At 46.9% G+C, this 18,980-nt stretch overlaps 1 protein-coding gene across 14 annotated transcripts in view; it reads right to left on the reverse strand.

Moving 5' to 3' along the window:
• kif1aa (kinesin family member 1Aa) overlaps positions 1-18,980 on the reverse strand; it is a 342,099-nt gene that overhangs the window by 134,008 nt on the left and 189,111 nt on the right. For 13 of the 14 annotated variants that reach the window (XM_067994796.1, XM_067994794.1, XM_067994793.1 and 10 more), the window contains 3 exons: positions 4,798-4,916; positions 3,413-3,498; positions 514-649 (listed from right to left, as the gene is read on the reverse strand). In XM_067994796.1, the coding sequence (XP_067850897.1) occupies positions 514-649; positions 3,413-3,498; positions 4,798-4,916 (341 nt within the window). The remainder of the gene's footprint in view (positions 1-513; positions 650-3,412; positions 3,499-4,797; positions 4,917-18,980) is intronic. The other variant, XM_067994795.1, reaches the window with a different exon arrangement.

The following is an 18,980-nucleotide window of genomic DNA, read 5'->3' on the forward strand; positions in this document are numbered from 1 at the left end:
AGGTTAAAAAATTCTCCTTGTCTCCACCCTGGGACGTGATTCTGTGTTTCAGAAGTCAGGAGCTAATTGGAGAAGAAGATGTTTTCCAGGAACATCTAAACAAGAGAGCTGGGAGGTCCCAGGGTCTGTACCTGGTTTGTGCTGAGTTTACTGAAGTCAGCTGGCACGGTGACGCAAATCTGAATCGATATCGCCCGTTTTACACTATCACCTAAAGTCAAAATTACCCCCAAGGGATAGAAATTGGAGTGGGATCACCGCCTGATTATTCCATCCCAGGGATGCTGAATCCGATTTCTCTGCCGCACCATGCCAACTGATTTCAGTAACCTCAGCATAAACCAGGTATTGACCCTGGGACATTCCAGCTCTCTCGTTTAGATGTTCCTAGAAAAATACCTTCTTCTCCTGACCTCTGAAGCATGTGTATTGTCATCCCAGACAACCCTTTAAAACCACGATTCAAACTGGGTGTAACAATCCACACCATTGGTTTTGCTGGGTGGTGTTTACCTGCACAGGTGTTGTTGTTGACCTCGTCGGCTGAAGGGCCTGAATCACTTGACTGACCCTGTCCTTCAACGATCCGCAACTCCTCCTGTGATGTGCCAGAGCGAGACATTCCAGCTGTACAACAATCCGACTGAAACTAAACGAAACAGAGAGGTCACAGAGTGACATTACACTAACTCCCCCTCATCAATCCCTCAGGCGCTTCTCATCGACATTCATGGCCGTGCTAATAGAACCATAGAAGTTTATAGCACAAAAGGAGGCCATTTGGCCCATCGTGTCTGTACCAGTTCTACGTTGGAGCAATCCAAAAACTAACTCCACTGCACCACTCTACCTTATAGCCCTGTATTTTCCTCTGCTAAAAATATTTATCCAATTTTCCCTTTGAAGACGCAATGGTCTCTGCCTCAACCACTCGCTGCAGCAAAGCATTCCATGCTCCAATAACCCTCTACATAAAGAAATTTCTTCCAATTTCACATCTCACTTTCAGTGGCACATTTAAATTGATGACCTCTCATCACTGACTCCCCCAACCAGAGAAATAGTCTTTCCCTATTCACACTCCTCATAGTTTTAAAAGCCTCTATTAAGTCTCCTCTTAGCCTTCTCTGCTCCAGTGGAAATAATCCTAGAATCTCAAATCTCTCCTCATAACTATAGTTTCCCATTCCTGGTATCATCCTGGTGAATCGAATCTGTGCTGTCTAAAGCTTTAATGTCCTTTCTATAAAGGGCTGCTCAAAACTGTACACAGTACTCCAACTGTGGCCTAATCATCGTTTTGTCTAAATGTATCATTACTTCTATATTCTTGTATGTTATGCCCCTAGGTCTAGGGGTGACCGTGGGGGATTCTCAGGTCTAGGGGTGACCGTGGGGGATTCTCAGGTCTAGGGGTTACTGTGGGTATTCTCAGGTCTAGGGGTGACCGTGGGGGATTCTCAGGTCTGGGGGTTACTGTGGGTATTCTCAGGTCTAGGGGTGACCGTGGGGGATTCTCAGGTCTAGGGGTTACTGTGGGGTATTCTCAGGTCTAGGGGTGACCGTGGGGGATTCTCAGGTCTAGGGGTTACTGTGGGGTATTCTCAGGTCTAGGGGTGACCGTGGGGGATTCTCAGGTCTAGGGGTTACTGTGGGTATTCTCTGGTCTAGGGGTTACTGTGGGTATTCTCAGGTCTAGGGGTTACTGTGGGTATTCTCAGGTCTAGGGGTTACTGTGGGGTATTCTCAGGTCTAGGGGTTACTGTGGGTATTCTCAGGTCTAGGGGGTACTCTGGGTATTCTCTGGTCTAGGGGTTACTGTGGGTATTCTCAGGTCTAGGGGTTACTGTGGGTATTCTCAGGTCTAGGGGTTACTGTGGGGTATTCTCAGGTCTAGGGGTTACTGTGGGTATTCTCAGGTCTAGGGGTTACTGTGGGTATTCTCAGGTCTAGGGGGTAGTGTGGGTATTCTCAGGTCTAGGGGTTACTGTGGGTATTCTCAGGTCTAGGGGTTACTGTGGGTATTCTCAGGTCTAGGGGTTACTGTGGGTATTCTCAGGTCTAGGGGGTACTCTGGGTATTCTCAGGTCTAGGGGGTAGTGTGGGGTATTCTCAGGTCTAGGGGTGACCGTGGGGTATTCTCAGGTCTCGGGGTTACTCTGGGTATTCTCAGGTCTAGGGGGTACTCTGGGTATTCTCTGGTCTAGGGGTTACTCTGGGTATTCTCAGGTCTAGGGGGTACTCTGGGTATTCTCAGGTCTAGGGGGTACTCTGGGTATTCTCAGGTCGAGGAGGTACTCTGGGTATTCTCAGGTCTAGGGGGTACTGTGGGTATTCTCAGGTCTAGGTGGTACTCTGGGTATTCTCTGGTCTAGGAGGTACTCTGGGTATTCTCTGGTCTAGGGGTTACTCTGGGTATTCTCAGGTCTAGGGGGTGCTCTGGGTATTCTCAGGTCCAGGGGGTACTGTGGGTATTCTCAGGTCTAGGGGTTACTGTGGGTATTCTCAGGTCTAGGGGGTAGTGTGGGGTATTCTCTGGTCTAGGGGTTACTGTGGGGGATTCTCAGGTCTAGGGGGTACTGTGGGTATTCTCAGGTCTAGGGGGTACTCTGGGTATTCTCAGGTCTAGGGGGTAGTGTGGGGTATTCTCTGGTCTAGGGGTTACTCTGGGTATTCTCAGGTCTAGGGGGTGCTCTGGGTATTCTCAGGTCTAGGGGGTACTCTGGGTATTCTCAGGTCTAGGGGGTACTCTGGGTATTCTCAGGTCTAGGAGGTACTCTGGGTATTCTCAGGTCTAGGAGGTACTCTGGGTATTCTCAGGTCTAGGGGGTACTGTGGGTATTCTCAGGTCTAGGTGGTACTCTGGGTATTCTCAGGTCTGGGGGTTACTGTGGGTATTCTCAGGTCTGGGGGTTACTGTGGGTATTCTCAGGTCTAGGGGTTACTGTGGGTATTCTCAGGTCTAGGGGTTACTGTGGGTATTCTCAGGTCTAGGGGTTACTGTGGGTATTCTCAGGTCTAGGGGTTACTGCTTGGTACTTTCAGGGTTAGCGGTACTGTGGGTTTTCTCAGATTTGGAATTATTGTGGGTACTGTCCGGGTCAGAGGTTACTCTAGGGTAATCTTAGGGTTATGGGTTACTTTGGGGTACTATCAGGGTGCAACAAGTTACTGTGGAGTATTCTCAGGGTTAGAGGTTGGTTTCTGCATCAAAATTACAAATTTATTTCCAAATAAAGATATGTCATCCCAGATGTCCTCACACAAATCTAGAGGTGAGTGCATCAATTTTTATTTTTGGTAAATTATTTTCAACTTCCTTCCTGTCTAGTTCTATTTCCAAGTGCAAGTGAGCCATGTCGTGGGGTTCGGGAGGTGACCATGTAAACGAGAAGCCTGCTGATAACACTACCTTCTCAAAGTGCTGGTCATCAAAGGAGATCTTGGCTGTTCCTGATTGTCGAACCCCAGAACCATAATCTGGAGCTTCCTCGTCAGCTAAAAGCGGATACAATAAAAGAACGTTACTCAACCAAGTAAAGCTGTGTGTAACAAACATTGTAACCTCCCCGAATTCCAAACACTTGCTACCAGTGCTAGATTCATGATAGTCTCTGCCTTTTAGCTTTTTAGATTGAAGGGGCCATTCTCCGAGTTTCCATCCAATGAGAAGACTAACTGTAGCAACATGGCCTAATTTAGTGCAACTTAAAGTTTGTACTTTGAATATGAAGGCACTAAAAATAAGGGGTAATTTTAACCTAACTCGCCCAGCGGGAAACTGCTAGGATCAGACCTGCCGCCTGTTTTACACCCCACCCCGATTTTACTTTCCACTCGGAAAGGCATATTTGTCCCGGGCGGTGGTGCAAAACTGGAGAGAGTGAATCGGCACTCCATTTTGCACTTCGCCCAATTTTACTTTCCATTGACATCCACCCGAGAGGAATTTGACTCCCAGACAATCCAAACTCATTTCATGCAGCTCTTTATAGTCTGCTGAAGCAAAGAGTTTCTTTCCACTTTCTGCCTGAGCTGACCCATACCCACCCTTATTGGTGGGTTCCGGTCATTACCGCGAGGCCCAATGTACCTCAGGCCCAGTCCCAGAGTGTGAAAGGACAGTGTCTGACCCACTGTACCACCCAGTCCCAGAGTGTGAAAGGACAGTGTCTGACCCACTGTACCACCCAGTCCCAGAGTTTGAGAGGACAGTGTCTGACCCACTGTACCACCCAGTCCCAGAGTGTGAAAGGACAGTGTTTGACCCACTGTACCACCCAGTCCCAGAGTGTGAGAGGACAGTGTCTGACCCACTGTACCACCCAGTCCCAGAGTGTGAAAGGACAGTGTCTGACCCACTGTACCACCCAGTCCCAGAGTGTGAAAGGACAGTGTCTGACCCACTGTACCACCCAGTCCCAGAGTGTGAAAGGACAGTGTCTGACCCACTGTACCACCCAGTCCCAGAGTGTGAAAGGACAGTGTCTGACCCACTGTACCACCCAGTCCCAGAGTGTGAGAGGACAGTGTCTGACCCACTGTACCACCCAGTCCCAGAGTGTGAGAGGACAGTGTCTGACCCACTGTACCACCCAGTCCCAGAGTGTGAAAGGACAGTGTCTGACCCACTGTACCACCCAGTCCCAGAGTGTGAAAGGACAGTGTCTGACCCACTGTACCACCCAGTCCCAGAGTGTGAAAGGACAGTGTCTGACCCACTGTACCACCCAGTCCCAGAGTGAGAAAGGACAGTGTCTAATCCTGGTGTTTGCTCTTCGACCTGTCCTTACTTACCAGAAATGGCTTGAACAGCCACACGCAGAAATCCTTTGACCTCTCCCTTCTCACTGACTATTGCCACTCGGTGCACCAGTGGCACTGGGTACAGCAGGTTACTGAGATAAACAAATGCTCTGGAAAGAAGAACACAAACACATCAGCCAGTCCACCCAACAACACCTTTACACCATAGGTGGTTCTACACTTCCTCACTGGATCAGGGACTTCACAGCTGGGTCTGTTAGAAAACATGGCACTGATAGTTTGTTTCTTTTTTGTTGCAGCTGGAATGGGGTAAGTCAAGAATTTCCAAAGACAGTGCCCCTTCCATTGGGATTATGAGAGGAAAATAGGAATAACCAAAGGTTTGGATTTGATGTTTGCCTTTCCCACTGTTTACGTAATGCTGGTTTAATTTAAACACAGTCACTCCACTTTGCTGTTTGTTACTTTTATGTGTTTTTTTTCTCCCCCACACGAAGAACTGTACTTGGTCCGTGAAAGGAACGAGCTTGATTGGCCAAATGGCCTTTTCTCATAGGTCAGCCCAATAGGCTACTGGCAATGTAAGGAGGCTGGCTGCACTGGTCTCAGTACCCCCGGATGTTTGAGTCTACTTATCTCAGGCGGGCCAGTATTACCAGTTCTTGGCCAGATTGTTGAATGGAGCGTTTTGTTCAATCAGGTTGTCTGGGTTGGGGGTGCAGTGTGAGAGACCATTGCTCACCTTACCTCCATTTAAATCACACCTCCTGCTAACCCATCGTGTGCTAGCATTCCTGGTAGCTCGGAGGTTGGCCACGGCATGATGATCTCACCTTGCCAGCTGGTGAAGGATGCCTGGTGGCAAACTTGAAGGGCAGTGAAATGGGAGTAGAGACGAAGCAGAAACGAGAATTCATGTAATATCAATCTGGATGTGTGTAGTAGAGGGCAGCAAATCAGAACAGTCTTGTCCAACTGTGTTACCTCTGAGTCCCACAACACAGAATCTATTTTTTTTTACTCGTTCATGGGATGTGGGCGTCGCTGGCGAGGCCGGCATTTATTGCCCATCCCGAATTGCCCTTGAGATGGTGGTGGTGAGCCGCCTTCTTGAACCGCTGCAGTCCGTATGGTGAAGGTTCTCCCACAGTGCTGTTAGGAAGGGAGTGCCAGGATTTTGACCGAGCGACGATGAAGGAACGGCGATATATTTCCAAGTCGGGATGGTTTGTGACTTGCAGGGGAACGTGAAGGTGGTGTTGTTCCCATGTGCCTGCTGCTCTTGTCCTTCTAGATGGTAGAGGTCGCAGGTTTGGGAGGTGCTGTCGAAGAAGCCTTGGCGAGTTGCTGCAGTGCATCCTGTGGATGGTACACACTGCAGCCACTGTGCGCCAGTGGTGAAGGGAGTGATCGTTTAGGGTGGTGGATGGGGTGCCAATCAAGCGGGTTGCTTTGTCCTGGATGGTGTTGAGCTTCTTGAGTGTTGTTGGAGCTGCACTCATCCAAGCAAGTGGACAGTATTCCTTCACACTCCTGACTTGTGCCTTGTGGAAAGGCTTTGGTGAGTCAGGAGGTGAGTCACTCGCCGCAGAATACCCAGCCTCTGACCTGCTCTCGTAGCCACAGTATTTATATGGCTGGTCTGGTCAATGGTGACCCCCAGGATGTTGATGGTGGGGGATTCGGCGATGGTAATGCTGTTGAATGTCAAGGGGAAGTGGTTAGACTCTCTCTTGTTGGAGATGGTCATTGCCTGGCACTTATCTGGCGCGAATGTTACTTGCCACTTATGAGCCCAAGCCTGGATGTTGTCCAGGTCTTGCTGCATGCCGGCTCGGACTGCTTCATTATTTGAGGGGTTGTGAATGGAACTGAACACTGTGCAATCATCAGCAAACATCCCCATTTCTGACCTTATGATGGAGGGAAGGTCATTGATGAAGCAGCTGAAGATGGTTGGGCCAAGGACACTGCCCTGAGGAACTCCTGCAGCAATGCCCTGGGGCTGAGATGATTGGCCTCCAACAACCACTACCATCTTCCTTTGTGCTCGGTATGACTCCAGCCACGGGAGAGTTTTCCTCCTGATTCCCATTGATTTCAATTTTACTAGGGCTCCTTGGTGCCACACTCGGTCAAATGCTGCCTTGATGTCAAGGGCAGTCACTCTCACCTCACCTCTGGAATTCAGCTCTTTTGTCCATGTTTGGACCAAGGCTGTAATGAGGTCTGGAGCCGAGTGGTCCTGGCGGAACCCAAACTGAGCATCGGTGAGCAGGTTATTGGTGAGTAAGTGCCGCTTGATAGCACTGTCGACGACACCTTCCATCACTTTGCTGATGATTGAGAGTAGACTGATGGGGTGGTAATTGGCCGGATTGGATTTGTCCTGCTTTTTGTGGACAGGACATACCTGGGCAATTTTCCACATTGTCGGGTAGATGCCAGTGTTGTTGCTGTACTGGAACAGCTTGGCTAGAGGCGCAGCTAGTTCTGGAGCACAAGTCTTCAGCACTACAGTTGGGATGTTGTCGGAGCCCATTGCTTTTGCTGTTTCCAGTGCACTCAGCCATTTCTTGATATCACGTGGAGTGAATCGAATTGGCTGAAGACTGGCTTCTGTGATGGTGGGGATATCGGGAGGAGGCCGAGATGGATCATCTACGCGGCACTTCTGGCTGAAGATGGTTGCAAACGCTTCAGACTTGTCTTTTGCACTCACGTACTGGACTCCACCATCATTGAGGATGGGGATGTTTGCAGAGCCTCCTCCTCCTGTTTGTTGTTTAATTGTCTACCACCATTCATGACTGGATGTGGCAGGACTGCAGAGCTTTGATCTGATCCGTTGGTTGTGGAATCGCTTAGCTCTGTCTATAGCATGTTGCTTCCGCTGTTTAGCATGCATGTAGTCCTGAGTTGTAGCTTCACCAGGTTGGCACCTCATTTTTAGGTATGCCTGGTGCTGCCCTTGGCATGCTCTTCTGCAATCCTTATTGAACCAGGGTTGATCCTCTGGCTTGTGGTAATGATAGAGTGAAGAATATGCCGGGCCATGAGGTTACAGATTGTGCTGGAATACAATTCTGCTGCTGCTGATGGCCCACAGTGCCTCATGGATGCCCAGTTTTGAGCTGCTAGCTCTGTTCTGAATCTATCCCATTTAGCACGGTGGTAGTGCCACACAATACGTTGGATGGTGTCCTCAGTGCGAAGACGGGACTTCGTCTCCACGAGGACTGTGCGGTGGTCACTCCTACCAACACTGTGGTTATGTACTGACCAGCTGGTTCAATTTGTGACTGGATCCAGTTCAATGCTAAAAGTAATGTTTTCTGCATCCAGCAGTACAAGTCTGCCATTTAACAGGGGCACCAGCATTCTGTTGTTCTGCTTCTTCTCTCTAAACTTCATACTACATGGTCTCACTCTTGGATACTCAAAGATTGTAACTGGTATAAAGCTTTACATGTAGGAGATCATGCCTCATGACAGCATCTCCAGCTGCGGTATTAGGCCTCCTAGCACCAGCCCAACCAACCAATTACTCGTACCTAGCACTTTCTTCATTCACCATTCTTCAATAAATCACGTTCTGCTGAGTTGCATCCTCCCAGTTGAGATAACATGTAAATTGGCCCCGGTTCTGGGTTGAAAGTACATCATCCAACTCGATTATCGACTATCTTTCGATGAGGTCCATTAAATGTACAGGCCGGTTGGCCATCGTAGAAGGTACAATATTATTTTCGGAAGCTGCACGCGCAGTGCTGGTTCGCAGTGCTTTGTGGCACTCAAATCCATCGGAACCATTTGTGCGGAGTTGCACTGCTCTCAGCTACATACAGCCAGGTTTCAAACTCATCTTGGGTCCTTTCTTTAGTGCTTTGGTTAATGTGCACCATTTTAATGAAGATGATATGGGTTAGAAGATCGATGCAAACACACTAACCAGTGTGCTAAATAATAGTGCCCAGAGGAACTTCAAACCTTCAGCGTCTCACCTCAGTGAGGAAACTGGCCCACAGGAAGTACAAGTGTGCTTAATTCCCAGCAGGGGAGTGGGGAATGAGTCAAAATCAGCAGTTGAGTTTGTTTGTCAGTAAAGGTAGTGGTTTGCCCTCATTGTGGGTTCCTTCTCAAACAGGAGGTAAAGTTGTTGACCAATCCTGGAGTGACATCGACATTGAGCACTGGAGTCTCTTCTTGAGATGGAATTCCGGTGGGTTGAGACTTCCACCCACCCCTCCAAAACCATCCCACCCGACCCAAATCCCAGGCTCGTGGCTCACTACTGATGCATGGTGGGATTCCGGCTGCCAAGAGTGACCCCTAACCTAGGGAAATGTGTTGGGGTTGGGGAGGATTCGGAAGGATGGGCGGAAGGTAAATGGAAGCTAAATTGGAAGGCGAGGGGGTCGCTATAAGGCACCTTCCACACGCTGGTGCCAGGCAGCAGCAGTAACTGAGCCCCGCACTACCGCCACCATTTTCATGTGGTGGGCAGGGAAGGAGCGGCCATTTGCATGCGGTGGGTATGGGGAGGAGGCAGTCGGCCTCACCTCAGGAATTTTCCCTCATTCTCCGCTGCTGCCTTGTCCGATTTCAGGCGAGATCAAGGAGAATCCAGTCCTAAGTCTGAAAGAGATCACAGCTCTGAGAAGAAAAGACATTGGGCTTGTTTGCCAGGCCTCCTAAGGTTGGAGATTATGTAGAAGGCAGCTCATTTGAACTGAAAAAAAAATGAAATCAGAAAATTTGGGGGAAAAAAGTAATCTAAAGTGGGTCAAATTTGCAAAATTATTTTTAAAAATTTATTCTCCCCACCTGGCAAGGGGAGCAGGGAACACACTTGCAGAACTCTTCCTGCTGTTCTTCAGCTGGTAGCTCTGAGCTGGGCCTACCAACCTCCCCTGCTGTGAGGACGTGCCTAGCTTCTGCATTGCACTTTCCCTCAATAACATCAACAGGACGTGGAGCAGCTATTTGTTAAGTGAAAACCATGGATGTGGTACTGTATTCTGCCACTCCATGGTACTACTCCTGTAGCCTCGCCTCTACATAGGTTCGAAACATCATGCTCCAGTTTCTTTAACCAACACCAAATCAGGAGCTGTGCCTTTTCTCTTGGATGTGTCCTTAAGCTGACAGTAAACCAAAGTTAGGTTTGGTGTTAATTGTTGACCTCAGGTTTGGCCTCTTTGAGGTCATTACTGTTGCCAGGAGTTGAGAGATTTGCTCCTTTTCGAATTTTTGCATCTAACTCCGAGGCAAACTTTGACAGCCATGTGTGTCATGAAACAGGCCTCAATGTCTGCAGCATGGCAACAAGTTACTGATATCATCTCTGCCATCAGGTGACATGCTGAGTGGTGCCACACACTGAGTGTGAAGAACAGAAGGAATGTCCAAACATCACAAGGCAATATTCCCTCAGGAAATCCATCCGTTATCCAGTGGCCTCAATAACATTAGGAGGACACAGCACCTCACAGGGCTAAACATTGTCAAATAATTTAACCATTGATAAGTTCTTGGATGCAGAGTGAGTCAGACTGGTCATGATCACTGGTGAAATGTAGCAGCCCATGGCTGTCAAAAATTTGTCCAGATTGTTGTTTAAGAAGAGGAACATAGACACGGACCTGAATACTGAACTGACAAAGCAACCCAATCAGTGGGTACCCGGAGTGATTGAAAAATTAATTACTTGATGCTTGCTTACTAGATTTTATACAAAGGTTACTGAATTTTCTAAGGCCACTGGCTAAAAGGTTTCTGTTGATGAGGGCCTAATGAAGTATGGGGGAAGGAGAAGAAAGGCTAAAGTCCCTGAGTGACCAAAGTAGAACCACCTGTAATCTTCATCCAACAGATACAGCACGCCACAATGCCAGGAAGCAGAGCAGCAAAACAAATCAGCATCGAAAGCCAGCCACAGCCAGCAATCGTGGACAACCACACATGTACGACTAAAAGATAGATTCATCAACAAGTCACAATCAGCATGGAGGGGGAGGGGGTCACTGCCACTTTGCAATCGAGCAAACTTTGTGGACATAAAAACATCTGTAATAAAAAAAATAAAGAAAAAAGATATTCAGTAGCATTAAGTACAAGCAACCATACTGGATCCTGTGGATTCAGTCTGCTTCAAGAGGAAACAACATCCTAATGGGGCTAACACTGAGCTTCCATTTTCTGAATTGTAAATCTTCCACAAACAATGGAAGATACCACTTATGAGATCGAAACTTTTCGTGAATTCAACTTGACCACAAACTAAAATTTTGCCAGGCACTTCAACCTATCCTCTCACATTGAACTTTTCACAAACCCAGTGAGGGAAGGGAAGGAGGTAGGAAGATGGAGGAGACAACCTTACTTCTGTGTGACGGCCGACATCACTGGGGACAATCTGCCCTGTGTAGCCATGATGTATAAATTTACACTTTTTTTTTGTACGAGCCAGAATTTTCTGGTAACCAGCCACCAGTGATGTCATTCCAGGTTTCCTCATGTTCTTATTCTTCCCAGAACTCATCACACCATGGAATGACATTTCCCCACTCTCTTTTATACTGAAATAATTCAATGTTACAGACTGCATTTCTCAAGGGCACATCAAGACATGGTCCAGAATTTGAGGTGCAGCAATTAAAATTTTGACATTTATAATTAAAAAGTGGACTGTGTTTCCCTTTCCTTATCCTTAGGTTCAAATAACTTGAACTCTATCCCTTCATGGATTCCTCATTGTGATAATATATTTCCAAGGTTAAAGGTGTAACCCTCAGCAAAGGTTGGTGTTCAAACACTCAATAGCTTCCTGGTGAGTTCAAAGGGCATTGTCTTCCCACATACAAGGCTCAATTATCTTCAGCTGAAGAAACAGGTACTGTTAATGGTCACGTTATTTAAAACAATCCAACTTCCCAGCAAGCAGAAAGTTCATAAGGAATCATATAAACAAACCCAATAAGTAAAGGGGCAATCAGATCCAAACCTTTTGCACATCTCTCCTCTCCAATGAGTCCTGTGAGCTTAACGTGGGAAGACCTCACACCTCAAACAATACATGTGAGGTATATCTTGTGTTCACTGGCTGCTTCCCTCCAATCAATGACTACCAGCTGTGTGAAATCCCCTGCCCAGAAACTGACCCTCAGCTGCCCAGTAGGATGATGAAGGGTAGAGACTGTTGTATTCTGACTCTGATACCTTCCATATCAGGGTGGAAAACAAACAACAATATTGGAGATGTACTGGCCTAGGAGACTATCTTCTTAAAACCTCCACGTGCCTTTAAAATATCTTGTGTTTAACAGTACGGCTCACCTTTGTGAAACAGGGTCCTACTGCAATCAGTTATGTGTTCTCTGTGCTTCGGTGAAATGGTTAGGTACTTTCCGCTGACAAGTGGCAGCAACAGTAAACTCACTGTCGAGGTACATTGGATGGTTTAGTGCTATTTTCACTCCATGACAGTCTGACAAGATTTAGATATCTTCAACTTTGATGAAGGTTGCTGGTTTATGGGCAAGTTCATGGTAATCAAAGTGGGAAATTCCAACATGGGGCTGAGTGAAGGAGACCTAAGTCTGCCTCCCAACACTTGGTGGTTAGCATACTGTTCACTTTATATGAGTGAAATGCACTCATCTTCCTGTAGAGTGATTTTTTTTTGTGTATCTTAATTAAAGTTAGTTAATTATATTTAAGGCTAGGTTATTTCTTCCTTTCTCTTCTGAACCTCCTCACGTTGCATATCGCTCACTGGCTAAGCAGGTGAATGTCAATCTTTACCCAGGCCTCTGCCAATACCACCATCCAGCCAACTGTTAGGAAGTGTGGGAGATGCTTAGGGTCATCTTTTTCCCCTTCCTCTCTTTGGGGAAGTGCCCAATTTCTGCTCAGTGCCCAACCTGTTGGTATGGTGGTGGATGTGTGTTTAGTTGGGGTTGGGGGAAGAGGAGTAGGAGGTAAGTGGAAGGGTTTTAAACATGTCCTATTATTCCAAGGTGCATGGACTTACTGATTATGACATCTTAATTAGTTTTTTTTCCAATTCAGTTGCAGTAGCGAACAGGACAGGAAATGCACTGCACATATAACTGTCCCCCATGCCTTTCAATGAATACACAGTGATTGTGCTGCACATATAACTGTCCCCCATGACATTCAATGAATACACAGTGATTGTGTTGCACATATAACTGTCCCCCATGCCATTCAATGAACACACAGTGACTGTGCTGCACATATCACTGACCCACATGCCAGTCACTGAATACAGATCCAATCTGCTCAGCCCCAGTTTCAAATGGTGGCTCTGATTGTGTAGGTGTATTTTTTAAATTCCATTATCCATCATTCTCCAATGTTCATTCCCCAGGATTTCTCAACACAGAGACCATGAGGAGCACAGACCTGAGAGCTGAGGCTCCCTTCCACCACATATCCATGGAATTTCTGAACAGTTCAGCACATCTTCAGGGATGCCATCATCAAGATCCTATCCAACCACAATGAACAGCGCCATCCCGGGTCTTGCTTAGTAGACACCAGAATGACGCTGCCATGTTGGATGCTGACCCAAGTCTTGCACCATAGCCTCAAGGGAGCCTCAGGCATCTGGAATGGCTTTATGATTTTTAATCTTTCAATTTTTTTTTGATGTATTGTAAATTGAAATTTCAACATGATGGGGTGATTGCGTTTACCGATCGCGTCAGCACAAGATCTGTTTCCAAACACAGTAAAGTCAAATTAAATTAGGACATCGATTCTGTTGCTGCAGAAATCATTATGGAAACATGTTTCATTAAATACATTTCTAATGAAGAGAAATAACATTTGAATGAACAGGTTTTAACAAAGTTGTCCCCTCCCTGCCCTACTGGCTCCAGGGGAAGTGGCAGTGCCATTGTTATGTCAATTCAATTCAGCACGGTTCTGCACTGAATCTGGATAAACAGGACTAATGACATCTGTCTGACTCATACGACCATCACAAAGAGGTATCCTGGACACGGCAAGACACTTGAAGCAGACTGAATATACGGTGCCCAATGGAACGGAGCTGGTAACAAGATTGGTGAGGTGCAAAGGTGGCATGCTCAGAACACAAAGCTTTCAACACAAGAAACAAAGAAATGAAGAACGTCAGCTGAAAAGAAACATTGGCTAAGCTTTAAAAAACGGTAGAGCCAGCTTCTAATGTAGTGCCTACAAAATTAACAGAAGGTGCCTAGCACACGGTGCAGCGAGTTTCAAAATGGTGGCACAACAGGTTTCAAAATGGCAGTGCTTGTATGCGTACATGGTTCAAGAAAATTATTAGTTATTTTTCAAAGCCGCTGTGCTGGAGTAGCCAATTCAGATAAATTGTAACATGTTTGGAAACTGGATGCCCTGGCATGCCTTTTTGAGATGCCCTGGCATGCCCTACTCAGAATGCCTGGCATGCCCTATTGAGATGAGCTGGCAAAGGGACAAGCTCTTTCATCAGGAGAACATTATGATTCCAAGCTGTGAAAAAAGATCTGAGTTTAAACTATAAATAAATGTTATTAAACAAGGCATGAATTGTTAAAACAGACAAGACAACTGCAGTGACACCTGAACTAACCCTCAATATAATTATGTACACAAGTATGTGCATGTGGATAGTATTATAATCCAAATGATGGCTCCCAAACCACCTGAAATTATCAGAAGTAACACAATGAACAGGTTAATTCAATGCAGCAGGAAACAAGTAATTTTTTATATGATCCTCTCCCTGTTATATTCTCCCGATGATGATCTTACTGTGGGCGATTCTCTACCTTCACTTCATGTGATCAAGCTGTTCAGTGGGCACTCCAAAAGGATTAAAGTTTGTAATCCTTCTCAAGGGAACTGTGAGGAGTGGGCTGAGACAGACCAACACAATAGAGAACTGTGAGGAGTGGGCTGAGACAGACTAATGCACTAGAGAACTGTGAGGAGTGGGCTGAGACAGACCAACACAATAGAGAACTGTGAGGAGTGGGCTGAGACAGACCAACACAATAGGGAACTGTGAGGAGTGGGCTGAGACAGACCAACACAATAGGGAACTGTGAGGAGTGGGCTGAGACAGACCAACACAATAGAGAACTGTGAGGAGTGGGCTGAGACAGACCAACATAATAGAGAACTGTGAGGAGTGGGCTGAGACAGACGAATGCACTAGAGAACTGTGAGGAGTGGGCTGAGACAGACTAATGCACTAGAGAACTGTGAGGAGTGGGCTGAGACAGACCAACACAATAGAGAACTGTGAGGAGTGGGCTGAGACAGACCAATATAATAGGGAACTGTGAGGAGTGGGCTGAGACAGACCAACACAATAGAGAACTGTGAGGAGTGGGCTGAGACAGACCAACATAATAGAGAACTGTGAGGAGTGGGCTGAGACAGACCAATATAATAGGGAACTGTGAGGAGTGGGCTGAGACAGACCAATATAATAGGGAACTGTGAGGAGTGGGCTGAGACAGACCAACATAATAGGGAACTGTGAGGAGTGGGCTGAGACAGACCAACACAATAGGGAACTGTGAGGAGTGGGCTGAGACAGACTAATGCACTAGAGAACTGTGAGGAGTGGGCTGAGACAGACCAACACAATAGGGAACTGTGAGGAGTGGGCTGAGACAGACCAACACAATAGGGAACTGTGAGGAGTGGGCTGAGACAGACCAACACAATAGGGAACTGAGGAGTGGGCTGAGACAGACCAACACAATAGGGAACTGTGAGGAGTGGGCTGAGACAGACTAATGCACTAGAGAACTGTGAGGAGTGGGCTGAGACAGACCAACACAATAGGGAACTGTGAGGAGTGGGCTGAGACAGACCAACACAATAGAGAACTGTGAGGAGTGGGCTGAGACAGACCAACACAATAGGGAACTGTGAGGAGTGGGCTGAGACAGACCAACACAATAGGGAACTGTGAGGAGTGGGCTGAGACAGACCAACATAATAGGGAACTGTGAGGAGTGGGCTGAGACAGACCAACATAATAGGGAACTGTGAGGAGTGGGCTGAGACAGACCAACATAATAGGGAACTGTGAGGAGTGGGCTGAGACAGACCAACACAATAGGGAACTGTGAGGAGTGGGCTGAGACAGACTAATGCACTAGAGAACTGTGAGGAGTGGGCTGAGACAGACCAACACAATAGAGAACTGTGAGGAGTGGGCTGAGACAGACCAACATAATAGGGAACTGTGAGGAGTGGGCTGAGACAGACCAATATAATAGAGAACTGTGAGGAGTGGGCTGAGACAGACCAACATAATAGGGAACTGTGAGGAGTGGGCTGAGACAGACCAATATAATAGGGAACTGTGAGGAGTGGGCTGAGACAGACCAACATAATAGAGAACTGTGAGGAGTGGGCTGAGACAGACCAACATAATAGAGAACTGTGAGGAGTGGGCTGAGACAGACCAACATAATAGGGAACTGTGAGGAGTGGGCTGAGACAGACCAATATAATAGAGAACTGTGAGGAGTGGGCTGAGACAGACCAACACAATAGAGAACTGTGAGGAGTGGGCTGAGACAGACCAACATAATAGAGAACTGTGAGGAGTGGGCTGAGACAGACCAACATAATAGGGAACTGTGAGGAGTGGGCTGAGACAGACCAATATAATAGAGAACTGTGAGGAGTGGGCTGAGACAGACCAACATAATAGAGAACTGTGAGGAGTGGGCTGAGACAGACCAATATAATAGAGAACTGTGAGGAGTGGGCTGAGACAGACCAATATAATAGAGAACTGTGAGGAGTGGGCTGAGACAGACCAATATAATAGAGAACTGTGAGGAGTGGGCTGAGACAGACCAATATAATAGAGAACTGTGAGGAGTGGGCTGAGACAGACCAACATAATATAGAACTGTGAGGAGTGGGCTGAGACAGACCAATATAATAGAGAACTGTGAGGAGTGGGCTGAGACAGACCAATATAATAGAGAACTGTGAGGAGTGGGCTGAGACAGACCAATATAATAGAGAACTGTGAGGAGTGGGCTGAGACAGACCAACATAATAGAGAACTGTGAGGAGTGGGCTGAGACAGACCAATATAATAGGGAACTGTGAGGAGTGGGCTGAGACAGACCAACATAATAGGGAACTGTGAGGAGTGGGCTGAGACAGACCAACATAATAGAGAACTGTGAGGAGTGGGCTGAGACAGACCAATGCACTAGAGAACTGTGAGGAGTGGGCTGAGACTGATTAACACAATAGAGAACTGTGAGGAGTGGGCAAAGACTGGGTAATACAGTAGAGAATGTGAGGAGTGGGCTGAGATTGGTTAACACACCAGGGAATGTGGGGAGTGGGCTAAGACTGGGTAACACACTAGGAAATGTGGGGAGTGGGCTAAGATTGCTTAACACACTACAGAACTGTGAGGAGTGGACTGAGTCTGACTAATACGTGTGAGGAGTGTATGACCAGTGGAGGAGGTGATTGATCTGGAGAGGGATCAGAATGGGAGAGAGGACACTTCCTCAATACTGTCAGCTGGACGCATAACTTTCTGACTCAGAGGCAAGATTGCTGCCACTGAGCCAAGGTTTGCACTTTTGACGGGAACTTAGTCTTTCCTCACCAATAGTGCCTGTACTGACTCCATTTCCCTCCCTGATGCTTGCTCAGGCTCGGCCAGATTGCACCTTGGTGTCACATTGACCCCTGAGTCAAGCGTCAAGCCCCATATCCTATCCATCTCCAACGTTGTTTGCTTCCACCTCAGTGCCACTGCCATTGAAACCCTTATCTACTTATTTCTCCTAGACCTTCTTCATTGGCCTCCCTAACTCAATCCCGCACGAACTTCAACCCAACCCAGCCCACGCCTTCATCAGTGTGGGAGCATTCAGCCACTTCAGCCCTACTCTCCGGAACGCTGGAACTTCTCCTTGCTACTTCTCAGTCTGCTTTTAAAAGCCATCTCAACCGATCTATTCGACTGTGCTTTTGGTCATCTGGTGTGTTAGCCTTTATTGTAAGAGGGTTGGAGAATAAGAGTAAAGAGGTCTTGCGGCAATTATATGGGGTGCTGGTGAGACCACACCTGGAGTACTGTGTACTGTTTTGGTCTCCTTACCTAAGGAAGGATATACTTGCCTTAGAGGTGGTGCAACAAAGGTTCACCAGATTAATTCCTGGAATGAGAGGATTGTCCTATGAGGAGAGATTGAGTAGAATCGGCCTATACTCTCTGGAGTTTAGAAGAATGAGAGGTGATCTCTTTGAAATGTATAAAATTCTTAGAGGGCTTGACGGGTTAGATGTTGAGAGGCTGTTTCCCCAACTGGAGAGTCTAGAACTAAGGGGGCATAGTCTCAAGATAAGGGGTCGGCCATTTAGGACAGAAATGAGGAAATATTTCTTCACTCAGAGGGTTGTGAATCTTTGGAATTTTCTACTGCAGAGGGCTGTGGATGCTGAGTCATTGAGTATATTCAAGACTGAGATCGATAGATTTTTGGACACTAAGGGAATCAAGGGATATAGGCATTAGGGTGGGAAAATGGTGTTGAGGTAGATGATCTTATTGAATGACAGAGCAGGCTCGAGGGGCCGTATGGCCTACTCCTGCTCCTATTTCTTAGCTTCTTATGTTTGACTGTGCTTTTGGCCATCTCCCCTAACTCCTCTATTACTATTCGGGATCCATGCTCCCCTAGTTAAAGCATTTATTAGTTCCTAGTTGGAACATTTATTAAATTAGAAAACAACAGATAAATTCAAATTGTTGTTTATTGTTGCTGCAGAATCTCAGAACTCTCACATTAAACATCGGCGAGGAGCTTCACACTCTAAAGAGGCCCATTCCCTCTGCTTTACTGAAGGTGATGGTTTGTTTATATGCAGGTTATCAAATACATTTACTGGTAGGGGATAAGAGTTCTAAAAAAATTAGGAGCAGGATCCTTCTTAAAGACAGTTAACGAAGGGGGGGGGGGAGAAAATTCTGGGTTAATGCAGGTCTCACTGCAGTGCCCCTGTCTTCAACCAACCTGGACCCCACTGAGAAAGTGGTCTCTCTTTAAAAGATACAATGGAATCCATATATGTGCAACCATGATGTAATGCCAAGGTACAAAGATTGTTACTAATGATTTACCTGGTAGGAGGTAGAAAATTTAGCCTGC

Source organism: Heptranchias perlo, chromosome 13, assembly GCF_035084215.1.
Source record: "Heptranchias perlo isolate sHepPer1 chromosome 13, sHepPer1.hap1, whole genome shotgun sequence".
Taxonomy (NCBI): Eukaryota; Metazoa; Chordata; class Chondrichthyes; order Hexanchiformes; family Hexanchidae; genus Heptranchias; species Heptranchias perlo.